General features: G+C 61.7%; 2 protein-coding genes across 3 annotated transcripts in view; one reads left to right on the top strand and one right to left on the bottom strand.

Moving 5' to 3' along the window:
• Positions 1-7,751, top strand: part of ACAD9 (acyl-CoA dehydrogenase family, member 9) — a 19,300-nt gene extending 11,549 nt beyond the window's left edge. Inside the window, exons 9-18 of the mRNA XM_012732125.1 lie at positions 1,692-1,767; positions 2,999-3,069; positions 3,207-3,326; positions 4,246-4,374; positions 5,621-5,700; positions 6,067-6,193; positions 6,285-6,362; positions 6,560-6,688; positions 6,993-7,065; positions 7,378-7,751. Of these exons, the coding sequence (XP_012587579.1) occupies positions 1,692-1,767; positions 2,999-3,069; positions 3,207-3,326; positions 4,246-4,374; positions 5,621-5,700; positions 6,067-6,193; positions 6,285-6,362; positions 6,560-6,688; positions 6,993-7,065; positions 7,378-7,478 (984 nt within the window). The 3' untranslated portion in view covers positions 7,479-7,751. The remainder of the gene's footprint in view (positions 1-1,691; positions 1,768-2,998; positions 3,070-3,206; positions 3,327-4,245; positions 4,375-5,620; positions 5,701-6,066; positions 6,194-6,284; positions 6,363-6,559; positions 6,689-6,992; positions 7,066-7,377) is intronic.
• Positions 6,699-20,045, bottom strand: part of KIAA1257 (KIAA1257 ortholog) — a 23,747-nt gene continuing 10,400 nt past the window's right edge. Inside the window, exons 6-13 of one of the 2 annotated variants that reach the window (XM_012732124.1) lie at positions 19,319-19,503; positions 16,363-17,264; positions 14,582-14,785; positions 12,674-12,968; positions 8,803-8,964; positions 8,239-8,448; positions 8,047-8,173; positions 6,699-6,840 (exon numbers count right to left, since the gene is read on the bottom strand). In XM_012732124.1, coding sequence (XP_012587578.1) covers positions 6,806-6,840; positions 8,047-8,173; positions 8,239-8,448; positions 8,803-8,964; positions 12,674-12,968; positions 14,582-14,785; positions 16,363-17,264; positions 19,319-19,503 — 2,120 coding nt within the window. In that variant the 3' untranslated portion in view covers positions 6,699-6,805. The remainder of the gene's footprint in view (positions 6,841-8,046; positions 8,174-8,238; positions 8,449-8,802; positions 8,965-12,673; positions 12,969-14,581; positions 14,786-16,362; positions 17,265-19,318; positions 19,504-20,045) is intronic. The other variant, XM_012732123.1, reaches the window with a different exon arrangement.

Below are 20,045 nucleotides of genomic sequence, written 5' to 3'. Positions count from 1 at the left end.
TGGCCTTGTGCGTCCGGCTCTTCGTGTGTCAGGTGTGCTCAAGGCTCAGCTGGGGGAGCCGCGGCCGCCTCGTGGCAGGTGACTGCGGCTGAGTCGCCTTTGCGTCCATCCGCTGGTAGCGCTGGCGGCTCCGCTTTTCGGCTGCCATCAGTGGCGCTGCTGTGAATAGTCACGTCCAGGGTTTTGTGTGAACACTGGGAACTTCATTCCCTCATTACTGATCGCGTTCACCTCAAAAAGTTCACTCTCTGGAGTGTCCTCCGCCCTAATCCAGCTGGCGCTTGCTGGCATCGGTGCCCCCGCCGTGGCCACTGCCCAGCTGCTAGGACGGGGTGCTGCCCCTCTGCTGCCTCCCGGAGCCACGCTTCGGGGCGCTTGTCAGCATGGGCGGCTGCGCTGCTCTGGCTGTTCCTGAGTTGAGGCCCCGCCCGTGAGGTGGCTGAGGCCGAAGGGCGATCGTGTCACGCTGCCTGCTGGGACGCTGGACAGGGTCCGTCCCCCAGCTGCGTGTGGGAATGCTCTCCCCTCACCCTTCCCAGCGCTGTCTCGGACGTCCCCATTGTGTGAGAGGACGTGTGATTGCTGTTCGGCTGGGCAAAGAAAACAGCCCTTTTCAAAAAAATGACTAGCGCGGTTGCTTGGCAGCCTGACTGCCAAACAGGGCGCCGCCCCCAAGTGACTCCAGAGACCAGAGTCGTCCAAGTCCACGCAAAAACTGAGGAGCTGATGGGGCGCCACAGGAAGTGTCTGGGCCGGTCAGGCCCCTGGAGCGTGAGGACAGTGCGGACAGGCCTCTGGGAAGGGCGATCTAGACTGGCGCTGTGAGCTGTGGCAGGAAAAGCGGGGGAGAAGGTGACACGCTGGCAGGTGCCGGGGCAGAACGCAGCCTGGCCGCTCTGCCCCAGCCCCCAGGCCACCCGTCAGCAACGGCCAGTAGACAGCAGCCCCGCCGGCGCGAGCACCCCGCAGAGCTGCAGCATTCTCGGGCCGCCGGAGCCGCCGGCCCAGTGCTGCCCCCGGGCGGCCAGCGTGGGCTCGAGGTTGCCCCTTCGGCCTTCTGCCCTGAAGGGCCTGGTAGACCCAGCTCAGGCACCCTCTACCTTCCCCACTGGAGTGCCCCCCCTTAGCCTGCCCATCACCTCCCTGACCACCAGCTGCCTACTTGGGTTTGTTCCCAGCCCACTGGGCCTGTGAGGGAAAGCCGCCTTGCAGCTCGGCAGTGCGTGGGCAGCAGCCCTGTCTCGTCACCACATGGCCGTCAGTTGGCACTGGGGGAAAGAGGGGCTGTAAGAGAGAAGCTGACAGCGCTGGCATTTGGGGCGTGGAGGAGCATGACAGAGTGTAGCGGGTGCCCTGGGGTGCAGGGCGAGCACAGGCTGGGTGTCAGCAGATGCTTCCTGCGTGAGCGCCGCATCCTCTGAACCTAGGGCTCTTCCGGTAAGGTGAGGGCCAGAGTTGCCGCGACTTGCGAGGGGCACCCCTCCCCCCGGGACTGGGGTGGGTGTGTTCTTGTGGAGTAGTGGTGGCCGCAGCTTGGGGCAGGGGCCGAGGATGTAGGTGAGGCCCCTGCACTGACAGCGCCTGACTTGGAGGTGTGGGAACTGTGCTTCCCTGGTCCTGTGGGGACCCGCACAGCGGCCTGAGCAGGTGGCTGTGGCCGAGACTGGCAGTGGCCTCCCCTCTTCCCGCAGGTGGCCATGAACATCCTCAACAGCGGGCGCTTCAGCATGGGCACCGCCGTGGCCGGCATGCTGAAGAAAATCATCGGTGGGTGAGTCAGGGACGGGCCTTGGCGCATGGTCTCTGGCCTAGCGTTAGCCCCAGCCGCAGGCTGTGCCCAGCCAGGCCACCCAGACAGATGGCCCGTTTAGAGTCTGACCTTTGCTTTAGACCAGAATGTGTGCTCGGTCTGCAAGCATAGTAGTGACCACGACCCCACTGGCTCTGCTCACTCACAGAGGGGAGCTGGGGCCAGAGGAGCTGCTGCCCGTGAGCGTCCGGACAAACATTAGCACTCATTCCCCGTTTTGTGGGTGACTGCATTGCAGAGGGGAGCCTCATGGGCTTCTGGATCCCCGTGGGTGTAAGATACCTGAAGCTAAGTCAGCCTTTGCCATGCGAGTCACTGCGCCGGCTAGTGTCCTTGCTGGGCGTGCACTTTGCCTGCGGGAAGGGCGGGGGGTAGGCCTCATGAGGAGCCTCTGCTCAGGGCAAGGAGGGGACAGGATGGGTTGGGCAGCTACAGGTGGGGAGGGCAAGGCCACCCCCAGGCCTAAAAGCTGACCACGTCCAACTCCACACTCAGGACTCTGCTCACTGCTGAGATGCTCCCAAGGCCCTACAGCCCTCTGGGCCTCTGCTCTCCCGCCTGGAACCCTCTGTGCAAGAATCTCGGGGCAGGGGGTGGCAGTGGGGGGGGCTCACGATCAGCCTTCCTGATGTAGAACCTCAAATGAGACACCGAGGCCCAGAAGTTCGTGTCCTGGTCGCCCTTCTCCTGCGAGGCTGGTGGGGGGCCAGTTGTCAGTGGCTTGTGCCTGGCCTCCTCAGAGTGCCCTGTGGGAGGGTCAGCACTGCCAGGCTCACGGGGGTGCCTCCAGGCCCAGTCCCCCACACTGTGCTGTTCACAGCTACACACTATGACGCTCCAGACCAGAGCTTTCTAGTCAGCCTGCCCACTTGTTTTGGTCATGGGTAGACAGGCCTGCTCCTGCCTCTGTAAAGCTTCCGGGGCCTGGCCTGAGCCCGCACCTTACACACGCATCTCCCGGCGTCTGCAAACTCTGGCATCCGTGCCTCATGCAGGGAGCAAAGTCTGGACCACTCACTGGTTTTAAAAACTGCTGGGTTCAAGAAGCTAGCAGGGGGCGGGGGGCTCCTTCTTCAGGCCTTTGGCCTCAGTGCACCCTTCTCTCAGCTGCTGCCTAGGCGTTTGCAGCTCAGTGCCGATACCTTAGGAAATCATGCCGGGCCAACCAGAAAGTTTGCTCTTCTGCAGAAATGACCGCCGAGTATGCCTGCACGAGGAAGCAGTTCAACAAGAACCTCAGTGAATTCGGACTGATTCAGGTAGCTCAAGTGAGGGGTATGGCTCAGGGCTCGCGTCTCCTGGCAGTGCCACTGGCTTTGGACCTTGCTCTTCTCTCTGCCGGTTGGCGGCTGGGTCTCCGCACATGTGGAATGTTTGCTGATCCTGACCTCTCCAGGAAAAGTTTGCCCTGATGGCCCAGAAGACTTACGTCATGGAAAGCATGGCCTACCTCACGGCGGGGATGCTGGACCAGCCTGGCTTTCCCGACTGCTCCATTGAGGCCGCCATGGTGAAGGTAACAGCTCGGCCGGAAGCTGCGTCACAGGCGCCTGGCTGAGCCTTTCAGACCTCAGCGCTGCCCCACCCTCCCGCGCCCCAGCTGAGGGGCAGCCGGTCACTGACCCGGTGTCTGCGACGTGCCGGCCGGTGCCGGGGAGCGAGTGAGCGCAGCGCCGCTGGTGTCAGGTGCCGGCCTGCTTGAGCCACGCAGCCAGGCTGTCAGCGGGGGCTGCGGGGAGTGCAGGCGGCTTCCTGCTCTCTGCGGCCAAACCCCGCTGGCGCGGCACTTGCTGGCCGGGGCCTCCGTGCCTGTCTAGCTGGGGGAGGCAGCGGCGCGCTTCGGCACGGGAGTGAGAGCCCCGCTTTAGTCCACCGGTCTGTGGCGTTAACCTCCCGGGGCGACGAGGGGCCTGACGCCAGTGTGAATGTCTGGCATGGGCAGGGGCGCGCCCGGGAGGCCGGCGGGTCGCCGCTCTGGGCCTGTGGCGCCTCTGTGCGCAGGCTGTGTGCTTGCTACCTTCAGCCACCGCCACAGCCCTCTCCCGGGAGCAGCGCAGGGTTGGCACACAGCCTTGCCATTGCTCTGTCCACACGTGCACACACAAACTGGCCCCGGGCCAGGCGTCCAGCCAAGTAGTTCAAGTGCAAGCAAGTGGGGCTGGGCAGGCTGTTGCTGAGGCGGGCTGTAAAGGACGGGCTTCTCCGGGTGTGGAAGGGCGGGGGCTCTCCCACCCCCAAGACGACCCAAAGGTGTGAGACGCTGGTCAGGGAGGGTGGAGGTGGAAAAGGACTGTACCCAGGGTCACCCAGAGAAACTGGGTTCTCCACACGAAACCTCTCCCTCCCCGGCCACCCCGCCCCACAGCTGAGGTCTTCGCTTCGGAAGGACCTCAGCACTGGCCACCCATGCTGACCTTGCCCTTGGGTCGCGGCAGGTGTTCAGCTCAGAGGCGGCCTGGCAGTGCGTGAGCGAGGCGCTGCAGATCCTGGGGGGCTCCGGCTACATGAAGGACTACCCGTATGAACGCATGCTGCGCGACGCCCGCATCTTGCTCATCTTTGAGGTGAGCGCCCTCCCCCGGCCCCGCTGCCCCTCTCCCAGGCTGAGGCAGCGCTGCAGGCCCCTTTGAGGGCTTCGGCACTGACTCGCTGCTGCGTGCTCCAGCCTGCAGACAGGTTCAGGGAGCATGTGCTAGGTGGGCAGGGAGGCCGAGGAGACCGGGGTGCCTTGGGGCGTTCGCCATCTGTGCAGCCTGAGTGGGGGTTCCTGGGGCAGAGCTGCGCCTCTGCCTGCAGGGGCCGGTGTCTCGCGAGGCAGCAGTGGCCCCTGGCCCCAGCATAAAGGCTGATGGGCCTTACTGTGGGCCCAAAGGCGAGCGGCAGCAGAGGTCTCCGAGAGAGAAGTGACTCGGCTGCATGTGTTCTGGGCAATTCCGAGGCTAATGTGGGTCAGGTGGGAGGGGACGGGCTTGTGGGAGGATGGACAGGCTCTCGGTGGGAGTGGGCTGTGCAGGGCGCAGACCCTGAGCCCAGGGCGAGGCCTGCGTCTGAGCTGTGGGGAAGGTCCCCTAAGGGTGTCTGCAGTTGGGGCTCGGCTTGAGCTCCTCCCAACAGAAAGACTCTGCGCTGCTCTTGTTCCCATGCGCACTGCCGAGACCCACCTCTGTGTGCTCCCTCAGGGGACCGACAGGACTCAGGCAGCCTGAGGGCACACGGTTCCCTGGCCCCTGGGGTGGGTCATGGCCTGCGATTGCTTCTCCAGAGGCCCCTTCTCCTTGGTCTTGGCACGTCTTTGTCTCTGTGGCTGCGTGGGGCGGTCAGCAGGCCCAGCAGCTGAGGCGTGCACAGCCTCCAGTGTGAAGCAGCTGCTCCCATCCTCCACACCACCCCTTCCTCTCCTGTGGGGGCTGCTCGGTGGTCTCCGCCCGCCTCTGCCCTGGGCACCACGTGCTCCATGGCACAGCCTGCCTCCTGAGCTCAGGGGTAGGCTCTCCGCACACTGACCCTGGCACAGGTCGCTGCCAGCCACTCCTCCTCTGTGGCTTTCCGGAGGGCTCTGGCCTGGGCCAGCACGTGCGGTATCTGGAATCAGCCCCTTAACCCCCAGGACAATGGGTCCTCCCATGGTTGGTCTTGGAGAGGCTGGAAGTCCCAGAGAGACAGCGCAGCCATCGGGCCAGCACCCCACTTGTCCCCTGCCCTGACCCCTGTGGTCACAGTCTTGTTCTCAGCTGCTGCCAAAGCAGCGACTTGCGCAGTGCGGGTAAGTGGGCAGTGGTGTGCCTTTGACCTCCACATTTCTGACCTCAGGGAACCAACGAGATTCTCCGGATGTATATCGCCCTGACAGGCCTGCAGCATGCTGGACGCATCCTGACTGCGAGGGTCAAGTAGGTGCCACGTTCACTGTGCACTCTGGGGAGGGGGCGAGAGTGCTGAAAGCACTCAGAACCTGAGGCAAGAGAGGTGTCCAGACAGAGGCTGAGGTGCCTGATCCTGGCACCACAGCGGTTAGAAACAACTGCCAGAGCCCAAGGATGGCTTGCTCAGAGCGTCTCACTGGGCGAGAACCACCTGGGAGCTGGCTGTGACTCTCCAGCTCAGGGGCCTGGCTCTTCTGACAGGGCCCAGCCAGCAGCCCAGCATCCAGCACACTGAGGGGTCACGGAGCCCTGAGGTGCCCTTTCTGACTCCCGAGGCAGGGAGAGCTCTGTGGTGCTGAGGTGCTGAGCTTCAGAGCACCCGGCTTTCTACAGGGAGCTCAAGCGGGGCAACGTGACCACTGTCCTGGAGACGGTTGGCCAGAGACTTCGGGACACCCTGGGCCGCAGTGTGGATATGGGGCTGACAGGGAATCTTGGAGTCGTGCATCCCAGTGTCGGGGTGAGTGGGCGCCCTCCTGTCCTTTGCAGTAAGGAGGTCACCGGCCATGGGCGGGAGATCTCACACGCCGCCCACCTACCCCTGCCCCCAGGACAGTGCCGGCAAGCTTGAGGAAAACGTGTACTACTTTGGCCGCACGGTGGAGACGCTGCTGATCCGCTTTGGCAAGGTGAGTACGGAAGCCTGCACCCTGGGGTCAGAGACAGCCACCCCCTTGGGCTGGGCTGTCCCAGGTGCCACTCAGCCAGCGGGGGAGGGGGCTAGCTGCCGAGGTGCCATGGCCACCAGGTCCTGGTCCCTGGTCCCGGCCCAAACCCAGACAGGCGAGGACAGGGGCTCAGGCTCTGCCCGGGGCTCTGGTTTCAGACCATCGTGGAGGAGCAGATGGTTCTGAAGCGAGTGGCCAACATCCTGATCAACCTGTACGCCATGACGGCCGTGCTGTCCCGGGCCAGCCGCTCCATCCGCACGGGGCTGCGCAACCACGACCACGAGGTGAGCCAGGCCGCGGCTGCTTCACTTTAATGAAGCTGGGGTGTAGGGGGAGGGCAGGCTGTGGGGCCCCCACAGCAGCTGATGGGACGGCCGAGGGCGATGCGTCGGGTCTGGCGCTCAGGATACAGGGCGGCTCCCTTTCAGCACCGCACCTAGAGAGGGAGGGAAGAGGGCCCATCTTGGTTCCTGTGCAGCAGCCCTCTGTGCTCCACAAACAGGCAAGAGCTAGTTAGGTTGACACAAGGAAAGGGGGGAGGGGCCCAGATTTCCCAGTGGCCATCCTTTCTGACCTCTCTTCTGGCAGGTTCTGTTGGCCAACACCTTCTGCACAGAAGCTTATTATCAGAACCTCTTCACCCTGTCTCAGCTGGACAAGTGTAAGTGGACTTGGAGGAGGGGCCCGATTCCAGGTGTGGTGTTTGCAGGCGGGCCAGCCTGTGTGCGGGCCCGTCAGGAAGCTCCCAGTGCCGGCTCACCAAGGAAGGCGGCAGGTCCCTGGCCCTCACAGACCCTGCTCCCCAAGACCTGGCGTCTTGCAGGGACACCAGAAGGAGCCCATGGTTATGTGAAATGAAGTCTCTGCCCGGTTTCTCCCTCGACCATACTCTCCTGGGAGGCTGCCTCGGGGGGGGGGACATGCTCCAGCAGTGTGTACCCCAGTGCCAAAGATCACCCCCGTTCCTCCCCAGATGCTCCAGAAAATCTCGACGAGCAGATTAAGAAGGTGTCCCAGCAGGTGCTGGAAAAGCGAACCTACATCTGCGCCCACCCCCTGGACAGGACGTCCTGAGCGGAGGGACGCCCTCCCGGTGCCAGACGCCTTTTCCAAGGTGGAGAGCTTGAGTTTCTACAGCCAGGCCCAGGCTTTCTCCGCAGCTTTGCCATGCAGGCGCGGCTGCCTGACAGGCCTCTGGGATCTGAAGGGACAGAGTGAAACTGCTCCTCCAGCGGGCAGCACAGAGCCCCTGGCCAGCTTTTTTTCTATTAGACCACGTGTTTTCCAGGAAACACGCTAGGAGCAAACTGTACTTTTGAAACACTTAACAAAAGCTCTAAGACAGTACCTGTTTGCTCTCCTGGTTGTGTCTGTCCTCAGCTCACGCCTCTAGGTAGGGTGGCCCAGGCCTTTCTGCCCTTCCCCTGGGGCCAGGCTTGCTCCCAGCATAAGCCATGATGTGGGACAGCTGGCCTGGGAAGGCCGCGGAGAAGCCCACCCTACTCCAGCTTTCTGGAAGGGGCTGCTCTGGCTAGCCTCGTTCCTGAGCAAATGTCCTGGCTCTGCTGACCAACAGTGGGTTCTGTGAACCAGTGGGTGGGTGGTTTGGCCGCCCTCGTGTTAACGGCGAGACAGGCCTTACCTGTTATTGGCGGGGGCAGCGCGAGGAAAGGCGGCGGCTGCGTGTACAGGTCAAAGTCCTGGTGGCGCTTGTCCCAGCTCCAGCTCCCGCGGTCCAGCACATTCACAGGCGCCTTCTCCCTCCACTCCTAAGCGGGACACTGAGTTAGGCCAGTGTGGGCACCCCGCCCGAGGCCCACTCCTCCCCACGAACCTCGTGCTGCTCTGTGAAGAAGCCGGGGGGCAGCATCCTGAGATGAGGGTCACTTTCAGCGTTCTGAAGGCCTGTCACTTGGAACCCCCTGGGGGTGAGCCACGCCTCGCGAGATTTCTTCCTGGCTTTCTTTTCCTCTTCCTCTGGGTCCTGGGGCTCCACCGTGGCCGAGAGGTACTTCTGCGAGTACGTGAATCTCTTCCTCGGCTCCTAGAAGGGACAGGCGGGAGGAGGGGGGCGCTGGCGGCAGGCCTGGACAGGGCTGCTGGCGTCGGTAGGTCACATGCCAGCCCTGCCCTAAAGTTGGGGGCTTGGCCCTTCCCTCTGAGGGACAGCTGCCTGTTCTAAGCAGCAACTACGGATTCCCTGGGCGTGAGGCGCCTGCAGTGCAGCCATGGTGGAGCAGCTTTGCCTCCTGGGAGCAGGAGTCCCGTGCACTGTGGGGACACGGCCTTGCTCATGGCACCTGGTCACTTGGCCGGAGAGGAAGGAGCTCGTGGGGCGCGCCAGCTGGCATCCTGGGGGGAACAGACACGTGTGGTGTGCTCCCTGGCCTCCACTCACCTTGGCCATCTCCTGAAACAGCTCCTTCTTGGCAAGCTCCGTGGAATTCAGGGTCTGAATGCTGTAGTTGTACACAGCATCTCTGGCAGGGGCTGAAATTCTGATGACCTTCACCCCAGGCTTTGCGGGCTTGCTGGCCTGGGAGGCACCTATGATGTTTTGCTGAAAAAAGAGACACCAGTCATCACCACACAAATCATCGTTAAAATTACAATTAACTAGGTGGGTTCAAAGGCAGGCTAGACGTACAACAGAAAAGATGAGTCAGGAGATGAATTAGTTGGAAGTACCCAGATTAAAGCACAGGTGTTTGGGGCTCAACATCTGACATCATTTGTTGACCATTAGTGATGCGGACACAGGGCCGACCCCAGCAAAGCTAGGTTTTAAAATCAAAACAGAGGCCCTCCCTGGTGGCGCAAGGGTTAAAGCTGAGCACCAGTTCCATCCCTGCCCCACCCACAGGGCGCAGCAGAGCTCTCCTGTCTTGCCCACTGGTGAATCCTCTCACACACCCCCAGCACCTCTGGCTTGTATCCCTGTTCTTGTGTGCAGAAAATAAAAAATTAAATGTCAAAGCAGAAAAGGAAATAAAAGTAAAGCCGTCAGCAGTCACCTACCTCCAAGGAGACAGTCCAGATTTAGTGCAGGCAACTTACTAAACAAACCACCACAACACCAGCCCAGGAGACAAACCAGAATTCAGAGTTTCTACAGCGTGTTTCAGATGTCCACTTTTTGGCTAAAATTAGGTATATGCAAGAAATAGGAAAGCGCACCTCTCACTCTGGAAATAAAGCAGTGGTGCAGCTGGTTGACTTAGCATACAAACAAAGACGACTGCTACTTTGTTTTAAAAAACAGAAAATTGAAGTTTTAAGTTGCATACAAATCAGGGAAAGAAAGTAAAAAAAAACTTTCAGAGGAAGAGTAAAAATTCTGCAGTTGACGATTGAATGAAATTAGAAGTTCAGTAGAAGGACAGCAGATTCAGTCTGACAAAAGTTCTGGACTTGAAGATAGGTCAGCAGAGATTACCCTGATCTCAGAACAGGGTACCCTGGTCACAGGGGTTTGGTCCCCGGTGGACATCAAGGGAACCAAACCCCACACAATGAAGTGGAGCCGGCCAGACGGAAGCAGACACAGGAGCAAGACCTGAACAGCCAGCTCCAGCCAGGCTGCTCCGTGAACCTCCAGAGCACAAAGTTGGAGCAGTCTGACAGCTAAAAAGAAAATCTGGGAAGCAGCAAGAACAGCTTCCCCGCAACAAGGAAGTGATACAATCGCGGCCAACAGCCAGACACGCCAGGAGCAGCAGAGACCAGGACAGATGTCTGACTCCGGCAGCTGCTGGAAGAAAGGTCACCTTGCTCCAAGAAGTCCACATGTAGCAAAACCCATCTCTCCGGAGTGAAGATGAAGCAAGGCTACACTCCGTCAGACGGACATGCTGGTGGGGACGCCTTATCGAGACAGGCTGCAGGGGGCGTCGAGGCTGAATGGGAGGACACCAGAGGGTGACGCACCCCCTCACAAACACTGATGGGACTGTGTGGCTAAGAGAGATGATACAAATGCAAGTACAGCATGAATCCAGAGTAGGTAGAAAGAGAAAATGATAATACAGTTTAGGATACAAGTACAAGAAACAGAAAATCAGCGCACTCTAAAGCTGCCTTTTTAAAAGGCCACCAAGATCGGCAAACTTTTAGCTATACTAACCAAGAAAAGGATGGAGGTAGTATTAAATCAGGAGTGAAGATGACGATACTCAGCTGACCTTGCAGAAATTAAAGGAGTGATAGGACACTGTGACTATATGTCAGCTGGATACCCTGGGTGAAATGGACAATGTCTCAGGACAGCACGAATTACTGACCTAGCTTGGGAAGAAATAACTCTGAATAGAATAACAAGCAGAGAGAGCTAATAATTAGTCATTTAAAATGTTTCCACCAAGTAAAGCTTAGGCTTTGATGGCTTCACTGAAAAAATACCAACCTTTCACAAGTTTCCAGAAAAGGGAGAGGAAGCGCGTGTCCGCGCCGGGCTGAGCAGCCTGCCCAGGCCCAGGGAGACATGTCACGAAGGAAAGAAAACACTGGCAAGCCGGGTGCAGCCACATGCGCCCCACGCCAAGCCCAAGCGGGCTCCCGCCTGGAGCGCAGGCCGGTTTGAAGAGCCAAGCGAGGGTTGGGTTCACCCTACTGGTAAAGGACAAAAACCACCCCCAGCAGAGGCAGAAAAAAGAGCCAACATTATTCATGTAAAAACCCCACAAACTACAACTTCCAGGGGTTCCTCAGCCTAGAGCAGCGCAGCTCCGCCCCCCCCCCCACCAGCTGCCGCCCGCTGAGTGCTCCCCTTCGGCTGGCGGCCAGGCCAGGCCAATGCGCCCCCGCTGGGCGCTGTCTGTACTAGCTCCGGGTGGTGTGAACAGGAGGGCTGAGGAGGACAGGGCGTGGAAGGAACGATTGTCCCCCTCCCTTCAGCACCCCAAATTCCTGTGCTGAATCCCTGGCCCTCATCCCCCTCCCCTTAGCACCCCAAATCCCTGTGCTGAGTCCCCAGCCCTCAGTGTGCCGTGTGTATTTCAGGTTACGTGAAGCCGAGTGGGGGGGCCCTGGCCCAGCGGGATCGGTGTCCTCATGGGGAGAGGCAGCAGGTGGCTCGCTGCCCACGCCCGCCACCTTACACACAGGTGGGCGAGCACGCCATGGCATGGCCGCCTCCTGCAAGCTGAGAGGAGGTTGCAGCAGTGAATTTGCTGACGCCTCAATCTTGCACTTCGCGGCCTCCAGAACTGTGAGAAAAGCCACTGCTCATGGGTTACCCAAGCCTGTGGCATCAAACACTAGGAGGAAAAGGGGGCAGCTGTGTTGGCAGGAAAATGACATGGCCCAATTTCAAAAGGTTGCAGGTAATAAGATCAATGTGTTTGTCTGGCAACAGACCACACAGAAATAATTCAGTTCCTAACAGCACAACTGTCTCAGCGTCCAAGGCCTGCACACTGACAGCTCCGGAGCTCGGGAGGCGGCCGGAATAGAAGCAGAGCCGTGCCCGTTTAGGAAAGACCAGCTGCGAGACCCGAGGACGGCGATCGTGCCCAGATCAGTCTGCGGATTCTAGCCAGGGCTCTGAAACCGCCACCGGCTTTTTCTGCGACGCACATGGAAATGCAGAGGGCTCAAAGCAGTCCAACATTTTAAGAAAGAACCTAAAGGGCTTCCATAAACCAATCTCAAACACTACGAAGCTGCAGCGGCGCACAGTGGGCTGGGGAGAGGCGGGTGGGGGGCATCTGGGCAGGCCCAGCGCGGCCCTCAGGGGCCTGCGCACAGGCCAGGCAGCCCCCCGGCCAGCGGGGGGCCGACAGACGGCGCTGCGGCCCCTGGGCGCCCCTCCCGCACGGGGATACGCGACACTGACCTGGCAGCAAGCAAAGCGCCGGGTAGAGAGACGGGACGCGTGAGGCCGCGGGGGAAGCACCGGCGTCCATGCGCACGGAGCGTCCCGCGTCATCGGTGACTACAAATGGCCAGTTGCCGCCAGGCCACGCCGCTGCCCGGCCGCCGGCCCAGGCCGGCGGGAAACGCCCTGCGTGGCCAGGCCGTGGTGTGACGCAGGACGGCGCGTGGCAGAAGTGCCTGACGGCCTGCGGGAGGCGGCCACGGCGTGCCACGGTCTCCGCCCCCTGCCCGAGGTGCCGGCGCACGCCGCTCCCTGCTCTGTGGCACCAGCACGGCGGGCGCTGCCGCTACCGCCGGCCTGGGAAGACGCGGCTGCACCCCAGAGCCCGCCGGGCAGCGCCTGCACCCGAGAGCTCGCCCGCCGCTCCTCCCGCCTGCCCCGCGCCGGGACCCACCTGGATGAGGCTGCGGCTCTGCCCTCTGCTCTTCAGCATCATGGCTCGCCGCCACTGCAGGTACCTTCTCTGGTGGGTGGAGATGGCGTGGGAGAGGACGGACATGTGGCCCTGGGACGGCTCCCGCAGGGGCGTGGGCTCTGGGGGCAGGGCGGGCTTCCGGTCCGCCAGTTCTCTGGGCGAGATGGGCAGCCCGAACTCCTGGTTCAAGACCCGGATCATGGCGGAGGACGGCAGCAGGTCCCTGGTGACCACGTCCCTGAGCCTGGCGCTGTGGTGGCAGACGCAGTAGATCCTGCAACGCGCAGCGCAGCGCACTCAGCCTCGCCCACGGCCACCGGCCCTTCCCGAGGGCGCGGACACAGCGGCCGGCTGGCCTCGCGCACCGGGATGGGAAACGAGGGGCGCAGTCTGCCGCGCCCTCGGCAGAGGCCCCGCGCGCTCCCTGCCCGCCGGAGTAGGCGCTTCCACTCGCCCGCAGGCCCTGTGGCTCATCCCTGCGCTCCGAGGACTCCTGCCCTGAGGCAGAGCTGCACCCCGCCCACCGCCGCCGCCCCCCCCCACTGTCCTGGGGCGCTGCACCCACACTGACAGGGGCTGCGTGCGGGGCCTGCTGCCACTTGGGCCACTGGGCCTGCCTCCACCACCGTCCTGCAGGCCAGGAGTGAAGCTCCCCAGGCAGTCAGGAGCCCAACCTGAAGGGCAGGCACCCCCCCACCCCTTAGCATAGGACCCCTGCCTGGGGCTTCTGTCGAGTATCTCAACACCCTGTACTCTCACGCACCAGGCAGGACGGGGCCCAGCTGCCCGGACTGACCAGTGAGGTTCTGGACACCAAAACATCGCCCCCAACACCAGCTGCTGCCCCCCCTTTCCTGGCTGGTAACACCACTGCCTGGCCCGGCTGCCCAGCCTGGGGCCGACAGGAGAGTCCAGGAGAGAAGGGGAGGCTTCCTCACCCAGAGGCAGCCTCGGACCTCAGCCCTCCCCTGCTCTCCTGCAGGATCGGCCCCGCTCCCGCTCCAGAGGGGCCTGCAGCTGCGCCAGAGCAGGGCGCATGGACGTCCCCTGGGTGTGAGTGCTGGCGGCCTGGGCTCAGCCTGGCATGGCCCCACAGGGGCTGGCGACTCCTCTGCCGCCCCCTCGGCCTGGCGCAGTCATGCGGCCCCTGCTGACCCCTGCCGGTGGGGCCCTCAGCGAGCGCTGCCCAGTGCCTGCCGCTGCAGGTGACAGACAGGGAGGACGGTGCAGACAAAGGTGCGCGAGCGTGAGGTCTCTGGTGGTTGGGGGGAGGAGGGTGGGGCGGGAGGAAACACTTCAGGAAGCTGGCAGATGGGCAGCAAACGCGGGGCTGGGGGGGTACTGCGGCCGCAGATCTGGGGTTCCAGCCCTCAGCTTTCTCCCTTGCTCACTGGGAAGTGGGCGCTCTACCTGGCGCGGCTGGCCCAGGACAGCCCCCGAACAGCAGACGTCAGGTGACGGGCGGGGCGGCTGTCCTGCCTTTGCCAGGGCGTTTCTAAGGCTCTTGGAGAGCAAGAGAAGGGTGGCCGGGCCGGGGCTCCCCAGCGGGACGGGTAGAGAGCCGCCCCTTGGCCAGAGGCCAAGGATGCCGCAGGACGAGGCGGGGGGTGGAGCCTCTCGCCTCAAGGCAGACCCCTGCGGCGGGCGGGGCGGGAGGCCAGGGCAGGCTCCCTCATCCAGGTCCAAGGCTGGGGCACAGCCAGGCCCAGACGCGCCTCCTGCACCGCCCGCTGCCCGCCGTGGAGGCCCCGCTGGGCCGTCCCTGGACCTGGAGAACCGGGGCCCCGGGAGCAGGGCGAGGTCTCACTCTGACTCAGTGCTCCCCGCTGGCGGTTCCCAAGTCCCAGGTAAACCGTTCCCCTCTGGGCTGCCTGCGGCCCGGCCCACCTGGTCAGGGCCTGGAAGGCCTCGCGGGACACGGCGTTGCGCACGTACAGCCCCGGCTGCTTCATGAGCAGCGACAGCGGCTTGAAGAGGTGCACGTGGTACAGCATGGTCTCCAGGTCGGCGTAGAGGCGGCGGCAGAACAGCAGCTGGGAGTTGTACAGCACCTTGTGCTTCCTGCTCTTCCCGAGCTCCAGCCTGGCGACCCTGCAAGCGGCCGGGGCGCTCAGCGGGCTGCAGGCTTAGGGCTGGGTGGTAGCGCCTGGCCAGGAGTCCCCCGCCCGCATCTGAAAACGCACAAACTGGGTCCTCCCTGGTGGCACAAGGGAAGGACACAGCACTGCACGCTGGCCGCAGCCGCTTCAGTGCGAGCGATCCCCGCCCCCGAGGTGACCCCCAGGGCGCGCCAGACCTCTCCTGGCCGCCCGCTGCTCCCCTCACTTCATTGATCTGCCTGTTCTCACCCCCACGCTGTCTCTGGTGAATCCTCTTAACACCCCTGCCCTTCTGGCCTGAACCCCAGTTCCGTGTGCATAAATAAATAAATAAATAAATAAGAAAACTCACAAACTAAAGGAGCACGCTCAAAGCCTGCTTGGCAGTGAAAGCGCTGAGGCCAGCCTGGCCTGGCTGGTGGCCCAGAGCCCCCAACTCCGGCCCTCACACCGCACCCTGGCACTGCCCACCTGGCAGTCGCCTCCCCTGGTTTGCACCCCGCTGATGGGCGCCTGGGCAGGGCTCTCCCTGTGCCGAGTGCCAGTGCAAGTCTTCAGCGGGGGTGTTTTTATTGTTGCTTACTGACTGACAGTCTCTCTACATGCAGGGTGCTGGCTCCACTCGCTGCGCTATTTTATCGCCTCCTCAGTGCGGGCTGCAGGTTTATGGCGTCTCTGGGTGAGTTAACGGGAGTCACTCATTCTCATGGGGCCAGTCCGCCCTCCTCTGCCTCTGTACCCCTGCCGCGTTAAGGTCTCTCCCCTTATGCTGAGGGCGTGAACGTGATCTGTGTTGCCAGGTGGAAGCTTTCTAATTTTGCTTTTCAAAATTAGATTTCTGGGTGCAACTGAGTAAAGCAGTCAACAGCGGCCGCGTTCACTTCGCTGCGTCGTTAATGAACGAGGACCAGGTTGGGCCCGCTGTCACCACTGCGGCCCCTTTCCCTTGTTTTTGCAGCTTTGTGTGAGTTTACAGTTTAGGGAGGTCTCCGGTCTACCTGGAATTGATCTTTTTGGTGAATTAGCTGGGCCAGCAATTTAGTATATTTCCAGCAAACTAGAAATAGAGTAGAATTTCCTTAACTCTGCCAAAACCCTCCACCTGACACGCCATGTCATGGGGAAGGACTGATTCCTCCCGGCGGAGACCAGAGGCAGACGCAGTTGCCGCCGCCGAGCCAGCGTGTGGAGACGACAGGCCCCAGCGCAGCCTCGGGGCAGCCTCGGCGGCGCTGCAGTCTCAAGCCATCGGACACGGCTTCCTCGGTTGAGAGGAAGCCCACGCCCTGGCCACGCCGCATGTCCTGCACCCTGTGAGGCCCCTCAGAAATGCGAACGCAGGACACATTCTCCTGGCCCACCCTGTCCTCTAGAGACCCCTAAGGTCTTGCCCTCCACCAAAGGCCAGCAACTCTTCTGTCACAGGTCCAGTTCCTGCTCACTACCCTGTGCCCGGGGTACGGCCCAAGAAGTACACGCCCGTCTCACCGAGGCGACAGAGCCCGGGCCCGGCCCCAGGGCACCCCACACCACCAGCACACTTAGGGAATTACAGCTCCGACCACCTACCGCCTTTGGTGATTCTCCCACAGCCACCTCAGGCCTTGCTCAGCCAGGCCTTCCAGAATGAGAAGGTGGATCTTCCCATCCAGCAGATGGAAGCCAGTGAGCACATCCAGGTCAGGCCTCTCCTGGACCTTCACCCGCATCTGAAAGGCGCACAGGATCTGCTGGATGTTCCTCAGGGGGTAGATGTCCAGATCCAGGGCCTTGGCATTGACCATGGCCACGTCCTGCAGCAGGCTGCGCAGGAGGAAGGGCTTCCTGGAGTTAAACACGAAAATGACGCGGCCGAACTCGGTGCCCCTGAGGTCCAGCTCGGGCGTGCCCCCCCAGGTCCGCAGCGGCACGGCAATGTCCACCCGCAGCTTCAGCTGGGAGTCAGCCTCCAGGTAGTTGCCCATGGGCATCGGTGTGTGCTGGGGGCCACGGGGGTGCACCGGAAACCCCACAGCCTTCGTGCTCCTGCTGTCCAGGCCGAGCTTTGTGGGCCCGGGCTCACAGTTGTGGATGGGGACAACCAAGTTCAAGTACTTGTGGCCAAGGAGGAGGTCGGCAAAACTGACCCGGGCTACGCCGTAAGGGTCCCATATTTTGTTGTGGGCCTCAAAGGGGTTCTTTGTCTCTTTCGAGGTGATCAGTGTATGAAGACTGAGGTGTGTATCGAAGGGGTCCTCCCCGAATAGAGTGGGCTTCTGAGAATATTCCTCAAACTTGCGGTCCCGGTCGTGGACTTCCACGATCATGGGGGGGCCCTCCAGGTACTCCCTCAGGTCTCTGGGATGCATTGCCCCCAGGAAGATGACGTTGACATCCTGGAAGTGGACGTGGGTCCCGTGGTGCTGCCCCTCTGTCCGGTGGGCCGGCATCTTCTGGAACTGGTACTTGCAGTACACAGGTGTGCACAGCCTCTACGAGAGAGCCGCCAGCAGTCACCGGGCGGCCTTCCCGCTGAGGGAGCCTCCAGCCAGGGGCCTCGCTCACAGCCCACAGCCCTGCAACTGGCTGCCTCGACCACGAAATACCCACAGGCAAGCCTGCCATGCGAGGCCACTGCCCGTGGCGTGGCGGAGGCACCAGGAAGCCGGCTGGCTCAAGGGAAGGGCTCGCTGAGTGTGAGCGCCGCCCTCCTGCCCACGGGCCGTAAGGATGGGCGCGCCCCTCCATCTGGATGTCTGGCTGCGAGCCGGGGGCTCGGCAGGGAGATGGTGGCTAAAGAAGACGCGGGCAGACGCCCAGTGGAATCCTAGCCAGCTGTGAGGTGAGGGCTGGCACGCTGGAAAATGGGCAGAACTGAGGCATTACACAACGTGAGACTGGCCTGAGGGTGAGGATGACCGGATGAGTCCCACATCCGGGGATGTAAGGAAGCAAAGCAGCTGAGCGGACGCTGACAACCAACCAGGTCACCCGAGGAGGTTGGGGGAGTGTGGGAGAAGGGAGGGAGGGCCACGGGGAACACACACCCAGGAACAACACCCCTCCCCGCAGGGGCAGGAGCTGAGCCGCGGGCTGCTCGCACTTAAGTGCAGGATTGAGCAGTCATCTGACGCCACTGCTGACCCAAGTCCAGCGAAAGGGAAGGGGGTTTTCAAAAACGTCATCCACCTCCAAGGCCAAGAAGAGAAGGCAGGAGAGCGCGGGTGCCCGGCGCCGGGAAGCCGAATTGCAAGGTGCAGTGGGAGCTGAGAGCCAGCTTTCTTCCCTTGCGCCCCTGCACAAGGCTGGAGAAGCCAGGGCGCCGGCCTGGGGCATGGAAACGCAGAGCGAGGCGCCCAGGGCTCCTCCTGCGGGAGAAGCCCACCTCGCCCGCCCGGCCCGCGGACTCTGTTAGTTGGCTGTCTGGGCAAAGGGGAGGCGGAGCGTCTGAATAAATAAAAGACCCAGCTATCTGGAGAGATGTGGTGTGTTCAGACTCAACATGAGAGATCAGTTCTCCCCAACTTGCATATGGATTTAATGTCACCCAATCAAAATCTCAGCACATTTTTAGTGCATACAAATTGATTTTAGAATTTATATGGAGGGCCCTCCCTGGTGCGGGGGTTACGTCTCAGCACTATGAAGCTCTCAGCAGCCACTGTGGCATGAGCTCGATTCCCGCCAGGAGCTGACCCACGTGGCCCAGCAGGCCTCTCCTGTCTCCTCTGCTGCCCCCTCAGCAGTGGATTTCAGTCCATCCGCCTGCTCTGCTCCCCACTCTGTCTCTGGTGAGTCCTCTCGCCCCTCACACCTCTGGCCTTCAGTTCTTGTGTGCATAAATTCAGTTCTTGTGTGCACACTTCAGTTCTTGTGTGCATAAATTAAAAATTTTAAAACGTAAGCTTCCTTATTTGAAAGGGAAGAATAAAGTTGGTCGTCTCGGGTCTACACTGTCAGCTTTTCTGCCCATGTGTATAATGTGTATGTGTATAAAGAGCAGCATGGGAAGAAAAAGCAACAGAAGAAATGAGAAGACTCAACTTCTAAGTAAGATCAGGTCCAAAATGAGAGAAAAAAAGGAAATACTAAAATAATTTGGGCAACTTTAGAGCACGGGAGGTTCCCGAGGCAGGTTTCGGAGGCTGAAGGGCACCAAGCCCCAGCCCGAGGGCACAGACACCTGCAGACTTGCTGTTCTGGAGCAGAATCACAGACACACTTCTTGCTCCTTCCCTGCCAACGCCAGAGTTTTAAAGCCCTGGACTTCATTACAAGCAGACACGAGAAGGATCTGAAAGGGACGGGCAGAAGGCTCGGGAATGGGGTCCCGGGGGCCCCCCACCGTAACGAGGACGCCCGGCACAGCCTCCACGAAGAGCTGCTGGCTGCGGGGCCCTAGTCCAGGAACGGACGTCTTCCACGCCTCGCCGTGACCCCGAGGGGGAGTGCGACGGGGCTCCCTGCGGGCCCGGGCAGTCAGCGAGGGCACGCGGGCGCCCGGCTGGGGAAGGCGCTCGCTCCCCAAGGCCCGGCGGCTCCTCACCTCTAGCTCATGGATGGGCACGGGCTGGGATGGGAGGCAGGAGACGCTGTGGATCTTTATGATCAGAGGGTTTAAGTCCTGCTTTTGCTCCTCAGTCATGATGGGCACTTCCGTTTTTAAAGTCAAAAAGCAATCCAGAATGTTGGCGGACCTCAGACTGCCGTGGCTCACGACAGTTTGCCATCCTGGGAGGGAGACACAGCATTAGCCTGTCCTCACAGCAGCCCAGACAGCCGGAGGGCTCAGGGCACGGGGGTGTGGGGCGGGGGGCAGCTTACATCACAGCTGAGGCAAGAAAACGCCACCCCGGCCCCGGCCCCGCAGGCCGCACGCCTGTGCCCCTGGCGCCTGCTGCCCTGAGCCTGGCCGAGCACCCCGGGGCGTCACCCTGTGTGGCCCGGGGCCTGGCACACGCAGGTGCGCCCGAGGAACCACCTGCTCACAGGTGCTCGTGTGACCCTCGGGCTCGGGCCTCGCTGGCATAGGCCACACAGCCGCGCCGCCAGGTGGGCGGCTCCCGACTAAGTCTCTTTTGTACCGGTGTGTCAGATGCGGCCTCTAGCGGGAAACCCAACTTAGAAAAACAACACTTGGCATTTGCTAAGCAGAGAAACTCCCAGGGTCACTCATCTCCACGCCCACATTCCATGTGCGTTTTTACGGCCAATGAACCGATTCAGACGGTTTCCGTCACCCTGGCGCTGAGCAAGGAGAGTCTCACAGCGCG

Source organism: Condylura cristata, unplaced genomic scaffold, assembly GCF_000260355.1.
Source record: "Condylura cristata isolate star-nosed mole 26May11 unplaced genomic scaffold, ConCri1.0 scaffold00033, whole genome shotgun sequence".
NCBI lineage: Eukaryota > Metazoa > Chordata > Mammalia > Eulipotyphla > Talpidae > Condylura > Condylura cristata.
This window is presented reverse-complemented; position numbering and strand designations above follow the sequence as displayed.